The sequence below is a fragment of the Argiope bruennichi genome, chromosome 5 (genome assembly GCF_947563725.1).
Source record: "Argiope bruennichi chromosome 5, qqArgBrue1.1, whole genome shotgun sequence".
Taxonomy (NCBI): domain Eukaryota; kingdom Metazoa; phylum Arthropoda; class Arachnida; order Araneae; family Araneidae; genus Argiope; species Argiope bruennichi.
Window position 1 is genome coordinate 62214198 of NC_079155.1, and position 16660 is coordinate 62230857.

Here is a 16660-nt window from a genome sequence, read left to right on the forward strand (position 1 = left end):
TCCTTTAAACAGGAATATAAAAGGACAATTTTAAAATAAATCTTCTGAACTCTATAAAAAAATCCATTTGGCGAGCCTGCAATCTAAAAACTCTGTTTCATAGAATTAGAACATATATGCTTGCTGAAAAATAAATGACGGCAAAATGGCAAGTGTAGACAATAAGTACTTGAGCTATAAAGAAATAATGCTTCTAAAGTATAGCCTAGGAAATCTGATTGTTCCATGAAGACAATATTTGTATCGACACATCGAACATCTTTCAATGTCCGATTTAGAAATTCTACCATTATTCACCTCCGCATAGGTGTTAGGTGTTCTCATGCAATTCTAATGACCCCAAAAAGCAATTGGAGGAGCTTTCTGACACAATGGTGGCAGATTTAACTACGGTCTTTACCTCAAAGAACCATAAAAACGAACGTTCCAGCTGATCGTGAACTTAGGCTGGTTATTTTTTCCCCCTTCCTTTACTTGCAACAAGTTTGTTTTCTGCAATAAGTTAAAAGACAAGTTCACCCCGACCTAGCAGGGCATCGTTTTTGAAGAAAGAGATCCGCTGGCCACGATTCTGAACCAACCTCGTTAACGAAGAAACTGCTGGAACGGATAATCCAGTCCTGTCTTGGTGACCCATTCGGCTTGTTAATCAGTCGAGCCGGACTTCCTCTATGGATTTGTAATCTTCGAAGAAAGGAAAAGAACACGAAAGAAGGGCAGAAATGAGTCAAATTTTATTCTTCAGCAGTCGCTGGTCCGATTAAAAAGGCTTTGAAGTGTTAAGGATGGCTTCTTTATCGGAACACTAATGAAGTATAAATATGTAAAGCACTGTAGTAACGTAATCTAACAGAAACTGTGAAGCATATAAGTTTGTTTTATGTATGTAATTTTTTTTTGTTTAAATCAATTTATTGTCCCTAATTGTTATAAAGCCAAAGCCTATTTCTATTAAAGAATCTGAATAATCCACATTAAAGAAAATTATAACTAATTCATCAAATAAATATTAAAAATAAAATATTTTCTCAAAAATCATTTCTTTTTTATTTCGTTTAAGAAAATAATAAAATGTTTATTTAGATCATTGTAAAACGTTTGTCTGGCTGGAATTCGATTAAAGGCTCAAATTCAGACAGTTTTATTATAAAATTAAAAAATAATCTATACTATCCAAATTGTAATTTGTGCATAAAATTACAAAAAATACCGACAAATTGTTGATGCATATATATATATATCAATAATTTATTCACTGCTATTAGTATGTACATTCATAGATGGAAATGGATATTAAATACTTTTTAATAGAAAAAAATGTGTTTATTCTTTCAAACGAGTCACTTTGACTTTGAACTATAATGAGCTTACTGTGACTATTAAGTGAAATTCGTTTCAGTAGGTAAAAGAACTGCCAAGAATTTAAGAAATTAGTTAGTTTAAGAGTTATTTTTTCATTAGAGAGCTATTCATTCATTCATTTCCAAGAGAAAAATTTTAAGAATGCGAAACTACGTCACAGCATGTAACTCTTAATTAAACATTTTTTTTTGCAGCAGCAGCAGCAGCGTTTTATTCATGCATAAGATGAAATACATGCCTTTCTGCAATTGCCTACTGTTTGAAAAGAGTACATTATTTAAGCTTCTCATTAGTATTAATGATTTCTTGAATTTTCAATCCCAAATGAGAAAACTAAAAAAAGAGTAAATATTTGAAAGCGAAAATAAAATTCTTTCTACTGTTGATATGTTTACGTATTGGCAATAAAAACTAAAAATGAAAATCAAAGTAACCCATTAACTTGATGAACGAAAGATATTCTTATTTCATTTACTTAAGTCTAAATGATATTTTAAACAACTAATTTTTTTTATATCTAAACATTGCTTCTTTTTTTCTAATGTTGAATAACATACTTATTTAAAAAAAATTCTAACTCGACATTCAATTATTGTTTCAAAATCGCTTCACTACGCTAACGGTTTATTATATTTCATTAACTCATTCGGAGTTAATTATTTCGTATTCGCCTTATCACCATCAATAACAATCATTCATGCCTTGTAAATATGAATATATTTCTTTACTTAAAATAAAGATGTACTAAGTTTTAAAAACAGAAATAATATGTGTATCAAATCATTTGATTTGATTCAAATAATGAACTGATTAATTTCTTATATAATCAAATAAAATTATATATATATATATATATGTGTGTACACTCATGTGTTGTTTATTTTGTTTATATTATCATGAATATTTATCTATACAATAACTTTTTTGTTCAATGCGAATATGCTAATCAATGTGAAATTATGCAGTTATAAATGTAGCTTCTGAAGCGTTTACGTGAATAATAATCTTCCAAACCCCTTCTGTTTATTTACACATTTCCATTATCTCTATGCATAATTACATTAATTTTCTTCTAACCGCAGTGTAATTTATAGCCATATCTACATATTTTTTAAAATATTTAATTACACTCAACTACCATTCAATCAGTTTAATTCTCGAGGCAAGCTAGCCATCGTGGTCTGTCACCAACACGTTCCCAGGTGCTGGCAGCTAAAATCGTGATCGCCAAATCGACATTTCCCCATTAATCAATCGATGGATGGGCGAGGCCTTCAATTACATCAAGTTCACTCATCAATCTAACTATTGAATTAAGGCGTCAGCTACAGAAGTCGTGAGACCTCCCGAGGCACGTCCATGGTTTCATCATTTTTCAGTAGCTACTTACAATCGCTGCGATTACAGTATTTCCAATACCTACGAAGACTAACTTGTCGGGAAATTTATAGAGATGATAATTATTTCTTTAACACTTGCTGGGTTTTTTTTGCGAAGAAGCCTGTTCAGCTCGTGTACGACGATGTAGTAATTGCAAAAGGAGGAGCTGATTGGGCTAATAATCCATTGATCTTGAGTCGACTAAACACGAAGTATTCAGGTTCCTGTTCCGTAGATGACTCGTATTTTGAGAGACCACACATCGTTGAAATCGATGATAAACTGCCAATAGAGCATTGTGAGGCCAGGCGACATTGTCAGCTTTATCGAATTTAGAAATTAAAAAGGTGTAATAAGACAAATACGACAGTATTTTACGAAAACGCTTCAACATTTCGTAAGAACGTTTAACTGTTAGCATATTTAAAGCCATAGAAATAATTAAATTTTTGAGGTACAACAATAATATTTAACATTACATTTTAATTTTAAGTTACAACAACATATTAATGTTTTATTTTGAAACTGCAAGCATGCTTCGAGATTTGGCGAGAAAACTTCTTTCTGACTCGTAGTCTATTTTTGAGTTTTCACCTGATCGCTACATGTTTTCTCTTTCTAAGACTACAATAGTATCAATAAGTGCCATAAATCGGTTCAAACTTTTTTTACTACATCCAGATAGCCAGCCCCCAGTGGTAATTGGTAACTTTCCGTGTCTGTTTTGTTTTATTTAAATTTTCCATCCCGGGAGACACAAGCAGCATGGACAAGGCACGTCAGCTCACAGCGCGATTCAAGAGCAGATTAGAGTGAAAGAAAGAGAAATTAATTATCCCTGGTCTTATATAAGATATTTTGATACGGAAAATATTTTTCACAGTGCTTATATACTATTAAGATTCTGATAGAGATTTCTCACACGTGTCGATTCTGGTAAGGGAAATACAGGGATCTTTTAGAAAAATTTGCTTGGCTGTCAATTTTCTATTCCTTCACTCAGAGTGTGGTAACCGCTGACGGAAGCATTTTTACAAAGCTTCTTTTGAATTAATGAAATAGAAAAAGTAGAATGGGACAGGAAATAAGAGAATATTCTAGAATGAAGTTAATATGGGCTAAATTAAACTGAAAGTTAGGAAATTAATTAAGTTTAAATGAGATTTTAAAATATCATTACATATATATCATACATATATATTTATATGTGTGTGTGTGTATGAATTTCTTGCATAAATTTGAAATTTCTTTAATTGTAACTGTTACGATTTAGTGTCGAAGAAGTTAGTGATGCTGTGCTTATATTCCATACTCTTTTTTGTGCACTCCTCACTTCTCTAAATACCTTGTCCTATAAGTGTGCGTTTGAGAGCTGTGGAATTTTTTCTTAACCAGGAGAAACACGATATGCAGAAAGTGAATTCTCTATAGTAACTCTACTTCTTGATTAATAATATAGTTTTTAATAGTCATATAGTCTTGATTAATCATATATTTTTTTCTGCAATTATTTAAAAAATATCATTTAAGAATCTCGTAAAAAAACTTAAGGGGCAGGCTATAATTTTAGATGAAATAAAATCTTGTCTTAAATATTAAAATAAGTGTTTTTTTTCTTTTGTCTTGCTTTTAATAATCTTTTTATGTCTTGATATTTTCCTTTAACAGACGCATTCACAAAGTTTTATAACAACAGTAAGCTTTAAGAAGCTACAAATCTGAATATCAGGATTAATTTGTTGATATTTTAATGTAATGTTACTTTGTATAATAGTATATATTTATGAATTTTTCTGAAATTTCAGCTTACAGGTACTTTAGAAGGTATTAGTGGAAGAACAAGAAAAAAAAATGATCCCTCTTTGGAGAACCATCGCACTCACTCTCTTAGTGACTGTAGCTGTAGAATGTAAGTTATATTTTATTTATTGTAAAAAAAATTAAGCATTTAATCCATTATTTTTCACGTAAAAGTAACAAAATCAAATAGAAGATGGAAATACTGCCAAATTCTTTTATTATTAACCAGCTCTTTTTTTGGTAACCATTTATTTCGGCTGGTTTAATGGTGCTAAAAAGTTTAATAAATATTTTTCATAATTATGTTTAATAGTATCTCTATCAATTATTTTTAAATTTCAAATTTTAATAGACATATAATTGAAGCCTTTTTTAGAAACCTTATATCTTTTGTTCATTTTGATATGCATTTCTCTAATTAACTCTCTATATCTTTATACATCCAATTATACTTTACAACCTCACATCTTTTTGTTCATTGTAGTACGCATTTCCCTACTTTCTGTATATATCTTTATGCATTCAATTATATCGCGCAAAAGAGCAGCTGTGCTTAAAAATGGCCATGTGTGCCAAGTCTTCATATTTTGATCATCAATAAGGGGAAAAAATAACCCAGAATTAAACATTGGTAGCAACCATGAAAAAAAGATTTGTGTTTATTATTATATATTATTAAAAATATATTGTAAAAAGCTAATATCGACGAAAACAAATTTGTTTGAATTTAAAGTTGATATAAAAATCAGTTTCATACTGCTATATTTTCTTAAATTATAGCGGAAAAATATCAATACGTTTAATTTTTAATTAAGTAAAATATCAAAAAATCTTTTATTTTTTTCTTAAAATTACTGTGAAAATCGGTTTGAAAATGAAAATGATTCTTATTCTATTAACAGAATTCTTTTATAAAATATTGCATAAAAAATTGTAAAGTCAAAAAGCAAGTAAACCCCATGGAAGGAAAGTTTTTAATTTTAGGAAAAAAGTGTCAAGTTTTATGTTTGTTTGAAAAATTATAGAGTGCGACAAGTGCATTTATTCATTTACATAACGAAATCAAAACAAATAATTACCGAAGTCGATGTTCATTAGAATAAGTGTTTATAAAATTGACGCAAAGAGTTTATTTTCATAATGTTTAAAGATTGGCATATTATCTGTAAATTGCGGCACACGGTAAGCATGACGCGATAGACATGATGAAATAAAAGCCTTCTATTTGTCAAAATCATTTCCATCAATTTCTAATCGTTTTAAACCATTAATCCTAAAACTGCCAAGTTCAGTACGAGTTTATTCCAGTTTAATAGGTGTTCAAAATGAATTTTTTTCAACATTTTAATTCTAGTTTTGATAGAAATTCATCAACATTTCAATGTGTTTCTTTAATAATGTTTGCATATATTGTTGTACAAAAACGTTTTTACACTATTTTATAATTTAAAGATTACCCTTTTCAGTGATGTACATTTTATTTTTGGCACGATTATTGATTTACTTTAATGCGTTTTTAAAAAAGAGTATAATTAGTATTTTATTTCAATTTTTATATAATAATTTTTCAATTTTTTGAATTTTGCATGCAAATTATTTAACTTCATTTTTTATAAAGTCTGATAATTTTTCAATTTTTTGAATTTTGCATGCAAATTATTTAATTTCATTTTTTATAAAGTCTGATAATTTTTCAAGTAAACAATAATTAATGATAGAGTTCTTTAATTATGTTTCTAAAAATTTAATCGAGAAAGCCAAAACAAACCTTTGGTAATTTTTTTTCTCTTTAAAATGCTAGAATTTAACTCACCTTTATAAAAAACGTCTTCCGGCATCTTCAGGCGATAGAAAAAGATAAAAAAAGAAATAAACGAAGGGGAAAAGAAATCTCGAATTACATTCATAAGAAGTTTCTAGTAACGAGTGGGCACTGAACCGGAATAGCTGTGTTATGCTACTAGGCCACTCAAAGGACATAATATAATTCGATATAACGAGACAAAGTAATGGATAAAAAAGAGCCTAATTTGTGTCAAGTTCAATTCGTCCACCAAGCGGTCGGAAATGACATCGTTTAAAAAAATTGACTGAGGACACTTAAAGAATTTTCAGGTGACGGATTACAGGGAATTCAACTTTGCCTTTGTAAGGAGTTATAAAAAATCGTGATCGAGAGATAAAAGTATGCTAAAATCGCCCAAGGTTTTACATTGAAGCTTTTCGATCCGATTACTTGAAAGAAACTTCTTTAATGTTTGTCTCGATGTAATGGTCCAGAAATGACTTAATGTCCGCCGCAAACATGCTCTTAAAATATAAAATATTCATGACATTTTAGAACAAAGGGTATTTAAATAAGATTGATATACTTAGAGCGTAAGTATTTTAAGTAAGGATTGTTTGTTGAGATTTTTCAGCTAAGGTAAGCTTTGGAAAACAGAAAGCTTACTTACGTTACTATTAGAAAGAAAATAACACTATAACTTATTATACAAGGTGTGTCATAAGTAATATAAACTTTAAATGTACGTCAGGCATATATATAAAGAAATCATTTTTGTGTTAGAAGATAGGACCGAAAAAACACATGAAGTGCTATGCGGAGTTCTTTATTCACTTAAAAATAAATAAATGCAACTGTAAAAAGAATATCTAATATAATGCAAATTCATAAAAACAGAGTTATACGAATAACAGTATATGAAGCGTGTATCACTTCTGAGATTAGTTTCTTCGAATTTTTAATAAGTACTCCAAAGTTAATTGTTGATACTGCATTCTTCTTGGTATTTGTCTGATATGCTGTAATTAATTTGTAATGCTTTATTTTCAATTGGTTTATTGTTTTTTTTGTGAATGTGCAATCCATTAGATTTGAATTGTGTTTTTTATGTAGTAATTTTTATTTAATTCACTGATAAACTGCTTCCATTTGTAAGTACGAGCACATGGTCCAATTAGGGATTGCAATACCGGTATACCGGGATACCGAATACCGGTATTTTGAGCCATTTGTACAATTTTGTAATACCGGTATTCACAAGTTTAAATACCGGTTTTTCGGTATTTACTAGAAATTTTTAAAATTGTCTCCACTATATGTGCAGGTATCACGAACATAGCAATATAGTATACGTTTTTGTTTTTATGTTAGCAATTAATTAATGGCTTAATTAATTGCTTAAATCTAAATTAGCGAAACATGGATTATCCCTGAAAGAAATTATTGTATCCATAACGACTGATGCAGTAACAACTATGAAAAAAGTTGGAAAGTTGATTGGTGCAAATCAGCAATTGTTCTATGCTCATGGAATTCAGTTAGGAATATTATACCAAAAATATAAATAACAGAAGAATCCAAACATTGTGGATACAGAAACTTCAGATTCCAACTATATTACATTGAAAAATCGCACAGAAGAAAGGCATACCGAAATAGAAAGTGTCTTATGGTATTTACATAATTATAATGATTTTAAAAATGAAAATGTAAAAGAAGAAAAGAAAATAATCTGATTAAGTTTATAGTAAATTTTCTTACAATTTTTTACCCACAAACCTATCCACATTCAGAAGAATTCGGTTCAGTTATTGAAGATTATGATGACACAAATGTCGATAGTGAAAAGGAATTGTCTCTTGAACAAAAATTAGAATTAGCGATAAATAAAAAAAAATCAGCGAACCAAAATACAATACAGAAATCAGCTATATCCAAAACCATCCGACGGGAAATCGATTTATTTGAAGATGAGGTATTTAGAGGTAAATACTTGGAAAAAGTATATCGCGCATTGCTAACAGTACCACCAACTACCGTAGATGCCGAAAGAGCGTTTTCGACAGCTGGTAATTTTTACACAAAATTACTTTTCAGGCTTAATGACAGTACAATTGAGGCATTACGTTTTTTTAGATCACATTTCAAAAATTTGTAATAGTACCAAAAACTGAATAGTGATATTTACACTTTTTTTTTATTTAAATAAATAAGATGTTTCTTAACTTTTTTGTGATTCTATACGGTTATAATTTATAAGTTACAAATTATTTTTTGTGATATTTACACTCTCTAACAAAACTGGCAAATAAAAAAAAGAAACACATGTGTTTTCTTTCTTTTTCCAAAATTTCTAATACCGGTATTAAAACCGGTATTAAGATTTAAAAAATACCGAATACCGGTATTGAAATTTTCGTCCGGTATTGCAATCCCTAGGTCCAATGTCAAAGTGATTTGTTTCAATACAGTTACTAATGAGGTACTTTGAATAATAATTAGAACTTGAATTGAAGGAATAACTTTTTAAAGAAATTGAAGATTATTTAATATCTGGTTACTAAAATGTGCAGATGGTTGTTTGCTTTAAAAGTATATTTCATACGTTTCTGAAAATTACTGAGCATTTACAAAAATATTTATTTTAATATTCGAATTCGCTCTTTAAAAAGTAAGAATTTATGTTGCATCTTGTATAATTTAGTGACGGTAATTAAAAATTTATATAGAGATTAAATTGAAGTTATTAATATTTTTAATTAATAATTGTGATTTTTAAAAACATTTTATAATGTTTCTTCATTGCAATGTAAATAATTAGAAGTCATAACAAGAAAATGGCAATGGTAGTATATGTTTCCAAAAAAGAAAGAAAAATAATTTCTGGAAAATTCTAAAAATGAAGTATTTTTTATCCCCCAAATGGGATACAAATAGTTTATTTGAGTAAATGTTTTAATTTTAAAGAAAAGATTAAATACTTGAAAATAAAGCAGTCTAAAAAAATAATAAAATCTTTCGGAAGTATGTTGATTAATAAAAATTTTGGATAGTTCAGTATGAGGTGAAAGCGTAACAAAACAAATAAATTAAAAATGGCCACAAAAGTAGAATTAATTTTTCAAAAACGCCACTGCATTGAAATAAATATTGTGATCTACTACATGTTGTGCACGATTTTTATCCATGTTTTAGATAAGCTTCGTCCGGTTTCGTCGACTTTAAATTTGGCAGCAAATTCGTATTTTCATTTTATTTGTTTCTTCTTTCTCATTAGTTCGTGAATTTTTAATATCAATTCCAACGTTTTTATTGAATAAAATCATACTCATATTTTAATTAAATAAATATTAATTTAAACAAAGTTTAATGTCTAAAGTGTTTTTATTACATTGAGAGGTAAAGCCATGAAAAACCGAATTAAACATTATTTATTAGGAAATTTCTGAATTTTTATTTTAGAAATATCAGTCATGATAGATTTTAGTATATTGACACTTTTTTGCTATTATATAAAACAATTTCCTTTTGTCATAAAAAAATCCTTTTTATTATTTCGAACATATTCAAACATAACATTTTATATATTTTTAAAAAAAATTGTAGCCTTAAAATCCATTCTTTTTGTTTAAAAAATCATAAAATGTTATTAGGAATCTTTAAAACTTTAAGAAATAATCCTCGAATTAAAAATCAGCAAAAATATACTTAATATATTTAAGAAGTTTCTAATCTTGAAAATCGATTTCGAACCAATAAATATCTGAACAACATTTGCTAGATAAAAAAAAATGTCGCAAACCGGCTTTAAAAAAAGCACATCATCATTCCTTAACTGTGAACTCATACTCTGATTACAGGATAAACAGCTAGCGCTAAATTATCCCTAATGATATAAAAATCTCTGTCAGGAAAAAAAAAGTGACTGAAAATCAATTTACTTTTTTTTTATTCAATAGAGAGATATGATATCACATTGTTGACTCAATTGTACTTTAATACAACTTAACGATGCCTAAAAGCGATCAGTTTTTTTCTTTGCAACACCACCCACAGCGACGATTTATCCCTTATTATTTACAAAATCAGTTTTAAGGATATCGTCATTTTGATATACATCAAAAAGTTAATCAATCTGGAGGTCAACTGTATCGTGGAATTCGTGGACGAATGAGCAAAATAAATCGTTCCACCGTTACAACTGGGCTCTGTTTTGTAAGATTCAGCTCTAAGCAAGCATAAACTTTTTTTTTATGTTTATTATATAACGGACATGGTTGTCTCAGTGAAGAACTCAAAACAAGCCTTCTATCAGCTTTCGATTCATTCTACCATCGATTCGGAACGTGGATTCTTTTGAAGGAATTCGAAGGCCATGCAACTGTCTTTTTTTTTTTTTTCGCCTTTTATGTCTTCATGGTTTTTTTTTTTTTTTTTCCCTTGTTGGACGCGCTCACCGTTAGTTGATCGAAACAACCTAGCGGGCAACCAACCGCACACCCGCATGAACTTTCATCCATTTTCCCGCTTTTTATTTATTTTATTATTTTTAATCTACGCCATTTTTATTTTTGGCCATCTGCAGCGAATGATTTCCGTAAACGATAGAGCATGTTCGTGAGAAGATGACTTGTCGTGATAATTTATAGTTGTTTGCTTGTAACGTGTGTGAATAAAATGAATAATATGGAAACTTAAACACGTAGGGAAAGGCATCTGATAGCGTGATTGTTTATTCAAACTCAGGTGAAATTCTTTTTCCCCAAATATAACATTAGAATTCTGTTTTTACGATTTCTCCGAAAAAAAAAAGGGTTAAAAGGTTGATAAAAATTACTCAAGCATAATGAACGTTCCACCATCATTTCATTGAAATAAGCATCTCGTGAGGTTATTTTAATTTCAATTTAGAAACAACCATAATGAGTTCAAAGAAAAGTGGAAGGTTTCGTTGTATTATCTTCGCGAAGAATGATTACATACGCATAGAATAGTAATGAGAGTATACTTATGATGATTTTTCGTGTAATTAAGTATTATTACTACTGTAGAGCAATTTAATAGCGGGATAATTTAACTCACGATAGCCAGAGGAAAATAAATAATAGTGATTCGCCAAATTAAAATGTTTTTATTTTATATGCTTCCCTTTCATTGACATTTTGAAAATAAATCTGTAACTTACTCTATCTAAATTTGAAGTATAGAAGAATTATCAAGCACAAACTAAGATCTTAGATAAATTTAAAATTTCGGCAGTTTAAAAATATAAGAAGAAATTATTTATATGAAACATTCTGTATCATGTATTAAAATTGTATCTTATGAAAATAAAAGTGCGCTGCGTGTCAAAATAAAAAAAAATATATATGTCTAATAGAATCATGATGAAGGTCTGTTTTAACAAGAAAAAAAAAGAGTGAAGTGCCATTTTTAAAGACAATAAAGAATAAAATAAGAACGTAGGAAACCACTGAAGTGGGAAAAGAAATAAATATTATTTTAATACAAGGCATAAATTAAAGTAATTAAAAGATTTTTTTAATCTTGGAAAAGTACACTGATTATTTAAAATAACAATTCTGCTTATTTTAGCATTTAATTGTATTTTATCTTGAAGATAATTTTCTAAGATAAAACATAAATGGTTTGTTTTTTAGTGGTTACATATTATTCTTATCAAGAATCTTATTACCTCTCATAAACTGGTCCTTTATTGTTTCAGAGAAATAAAACTCGAGAAGAGAGGGAAAAAACAAATAGAATTTCCATTCGAATTTTCTTTATATATCTAAGTAATTGGATTAATTTGAATAGAATTTTGCGATTAAATATTTTTAATTTATATTAAATGCTTTATCTGTTTACGAAGATAATCTTACATTAATCGATAATACTACCATTTCTTAAATATTCTTTTTATCTTATTATCTGATATATAATACATTTCTTTTAAGAAGAATAAAAATTCAGCATTAATACCCTCTTTTTGGCAGTGGAAGTTTAGTTTGTGTATCAGTAAAATAATATTTATTTCCTGTACCTTGTAAATACCATAGAATTATTTTAAATACCAGATACAAAGTCTGTCTACATTTAAAAAAATATATATTTAAAATCATCAATTGGTAGATAATTTTCTTGAAAGATTCAGTACTTTATTTAGCTAACCCTTTAATATGTTCTTGCAAATTGCAGCTATAACCATTCGATTTTTCACAGGAGAATAAAATATTAAAAACATGTGATTATGTGTTAAATTTAGAAAAACAATTTTTCCCATGTTTATATCTAATTTGGAATTTGCTGCATCGAAGCAAGAATACTTTTTTAGAATAATATTTTTAAATACTTCTTTTAGAATTGCAGTAACCAACCACAACAAAGAGGGTTTTTTCAAGCATTTAAAATGGTTTATCCTTTGTTAGTGTTGTTATATATGGGGTCAATGCTATTTTATTTTGCTGTTTTTTTAGGTAATCTTAATGCGATCTTAAAATAACTTATTATTTCATTAATGACTGAGAAATATTCAATAAGGACTTTGATTTTATGAAAATACTCTTTTATTATTCTGTATTATTATTATTATTATTTTGTATAAACGTATTCGTATTTTAAGCAATGTGCAGTTTACGTTACTGAAATAGCCAGTTTTTATTTTAGTTATATTTTGTTCAGTGGTTTACGAATTTTATTTCTACCATCTTAATCTAAAGCACAGTACATATGACATTTTAATGCAATTTTTTATTGCTGAGGTATAAAATGTCTGCTTTATTCTAATGCTTTCCATAATTTTGCAAATAAATTATTTAAAGTATTCAAAATTGAATGTCTATAATTCTTTTGGAAAATTATTAAAAAACTCTAGCAATTTATATAATAAACGTTATCGCCTTTTACCAGGGTCCTCTGCTCAAGACTGAAGAACCATTCCTAACTATATGAAAAACTAAAAAATTATGTTTCCCTTCTTTCTTCCATCTAGATCTAGTTGTTAAACATATTATGAGTTTCAATTTTGATTAAGATGTTATGTTAATCAAAGATGTTTATGTTTAAGATGTTAATGTTAAATCAAATAATTTCGTCAACTTCGTTTTTATTGATTTCATCAACATCGATTTTGTGCAATGATTTGCCATTTGCTGTAAAATGCCCTTGTGAAAAAGATTAATTTGAAAATGTGATACAGGAATTTGTTGCATAAAAAGGAAAAGAATACCTTTTTCTTGATAAAAATTTAGATTAGTGCTAGGCCTTTTATTTTCAACTGTAATTAACTGCTTTGTTCTATGTTCAAATATTTAAATTTTTTTATGCATTCTTTTATGTAGAGATACAGTTTAAATGGATAATATAATATGCATTTAAAAGCTACAATTAAATCGATTGATTACTGATCATTAATTGCTTGAACTAATTTTTTAATATGTAGAACTAAATTATAAACGTTCGTCATTTTTTTCTCTCAGGTATTCACTACAATTATTTAAACAATTTTTTTAATTAAAAAATTTGTTTTAGGTGATAAAATTAGAAAATTTTATTAAAAAAATTTCAAATAAGCAAATAATATTTATTTCAGCCAGATGATTGTTAATTTTACTAGTCAAAGTTAAGATATCAGAAAAAGCTATAAAAATTACTTGTCAACTCACAAAATCCTCTAAACGTGACTTCCGTAAAGCTATGTTGTTCAATATTGTATGCTAAAAAAAATGTGCAATTTTATCTAACGATACTATAATGTTGAATAAAGGAAATAAAGACAATTTTATTCTTATTGTTCAAATTTAAAATATTTATTTTATTATATAAATCAATTCACTAAATATCTGAAATACTGTTGTGTTACTTACATCAAAAGCCGGAAATTCTATATTATTTTAAGCTATAATATATTACATATAATATATTATATCTAAAAATCTGCTGATTCAACCTGAAAGAAACAAAAAGTTAAAAAAATACCCTTATGCACTTAAAGAATGGCTTCTTGATTTATTAGACGGTTAATGCGTAGACTTTGGAGGCTTAATTCAAATAAGGCTAAAATATAAAGTCTCGTTTCATCAAAAGAAGCGATATTGTCTTGTCCAAACGAATATATGCATAATAAAAAAGTCGCCGTTATGGAACATGACACTAAACAACCAGCCAAGCTTGAAGAACGAATTGAATTTAAGCTAGAATAACTTGCTATTTTAAATTTCAATTGTATCTTTTTTTAATCTGTATCAACAACATCGTCTGAATTGCTCAAGCCTCTTCGTCTGACTTTTTAAAACCCTTCCTATAAACATTACAACAGAAAAGAGCCTGGAGCTGTTTTCATCACCCACCCATTTCCTGGCCGTCTGTGTAATCTAAAATTACATCATGAAATCATGCCGCTCACTTTATAACCACTCGTGTAATCCATCAGAAAATATTAGTACTTAACGCTTTTTTTTCTTGTGTACTTGCTGTGTTCCAAGTTTTGTAAAGAACATTCGTTCCGCTACGATACATTCTCTTCTGTTCTTTTTCTTTTTCTTTTTTATTCCTTTCGTGATAACACGGCTTTTATGATGTAGAGAAAAAGACTTTTGTTAAAGAAACTTCCGTGTGTGTTCTATGTTTTATTATTTCTTTGATTAACTAGAGCATTGCATCTTGACCTTGATTTTACTCATGAATGTTGAAGGTGAAATGGATAATTTTGGCGAAGACGCACACGCACCTGTGCAGAAAATGTGTACAATATTAAAATCCCTTTTTTTCCATTGAAGTTCGTCTCCTTCCGTGTTCGGAATCATCCGTCATGAAAGAAGTAGTTGTTACGATGAAAGAAGTTCAGGAGAAAAATTATAAAATAAAATGTGGAATGAGAGATATCTGAATAGCATTTTGATACTTATTGTTGATTAGAGTTGGAAGTGTACAGTGGCGGAATTCCAGTAAGGTTGGGTTTTGGGGCCGCTGAATCGAGGGAGGTTGTAGGTAGTAGAAATGAAAAAATAAGCTGTAGGATACCAAATGAATAAATTAATAAAAAATAGTTTCTAAAAATTATGAAACAATAGAACAATTTAACAATTTGCCAATCATTATTGGACAAATTCCTATATGCTTCATTACATTCATAAGCTATTTATAAAAACCAAGATTCTGTTTAAATAATATTGTGTACAAACAAGAATGCCGTGCAGTCACGAATTATCTCTCTATATAATAAAGACGCATGTGTATATGAGTATATACTGGAGTTCTATATCCCCGTCGTTTCACCCATAGATTCTAAAATTGGTACACGTGTACTTTCAAGGATGGAAATGTACACGTCAGGGAGTTTTTTAAAAAAAAATTGAATTAGAATATTAATTAATAAAAAATAAGAAAGATTTTGGCGTTTTGCCATGACAACTTCGAAAAGTATTACGACACAAAAATGATTTTTGCATGAACTAAAAATTCCGAAAATTATCTTTTTAATTATACCAATTTTTTGCGGTATAATTATTTTCTATTTTCAATAATTTTTGTAAAAATATTTTAAGCATATTTTATGACTATATATTTCAATGATGAAATGAACTTCAAATCGCTTACATTGTTGGTACTAATACTTCCAGCTGGCTATTTTCCTTGATAATAAGATTTGAAAATTCGACTTACTTTTGCATTTTGAGTAGATTTCGGTATAAAGCAGCCATTTAATAATTTTTTAAATTTTAGAATTCATTTCAGAAATGGTGAAAATTTTAAAAATATTTCTGTTTTTAAAACTTGCGTCTGTTTCCGGCGATATAATTAGATGTATAAAGATACATATCAGAAAATTAGGGAAGTACAAAGCATAATGAAAAGAACGATGTGCCATGTAAGACTTCGAAAATAGTATAAGTTATGTGTCCATCAAAATTTGAAGTTAAAAGGTTTTCTGAGGAAGCTACAAAATATTCAATCGAATTTTCAGCAACCATTAACTCGGTTAACCAACTAGTTGCCAAAGGCTAATGAAGAAAGCTGCTTATTAAATTAGAGTTCAAAGTTATTGAAATAAGGAAAAATCAACCTAAAATTATTCATCTGCATACGTATTACTTAAAAGTATGTTGGAATGTAAAACTAAAATGGCCATTCTTGAATCTCTCCTTAAAATGACTCTCTTTTTATAAGTAGTGGTTTCATATGCTTCATTGTCTGAAATAAAAAAAGAAAGTGTCTAAATGCGCCTCTAGATGTAGAATATAAAAGTGTATTTAACATATTTTTATATTAACTTGGTGGTGAAAATATTAAAACATTTTTTTTATCCATTGTAAATATTTTCTAAAAATACAA

At 28.3% G+C, this 16660-nt stretch overlaps 1 protein-coding gene across 1 annotated transcript in view; it reads left to right on the forward strand.

Moving 5' to 3' along the window:
- Positions 1 to 16660, forward strand: part of LOC129968879 (uncharacterized) — a 71648-nt gene that overhangs the window by 24995 nt on the left and 29993 nt on the right. Inside the window, exon 2 of the mRNA XM_056083193.1 lies at positions 4548 to 4651. Coding sequence (XP_055939168.1) covers positions 4594 to 4651 — 58 coding nt within the window. The 5' untranslated portion in view covers positions 4548 to 4593. The remainder of the gene's footprint in view (positions 1 to 4547; positions 4652 to 16660) is intronic.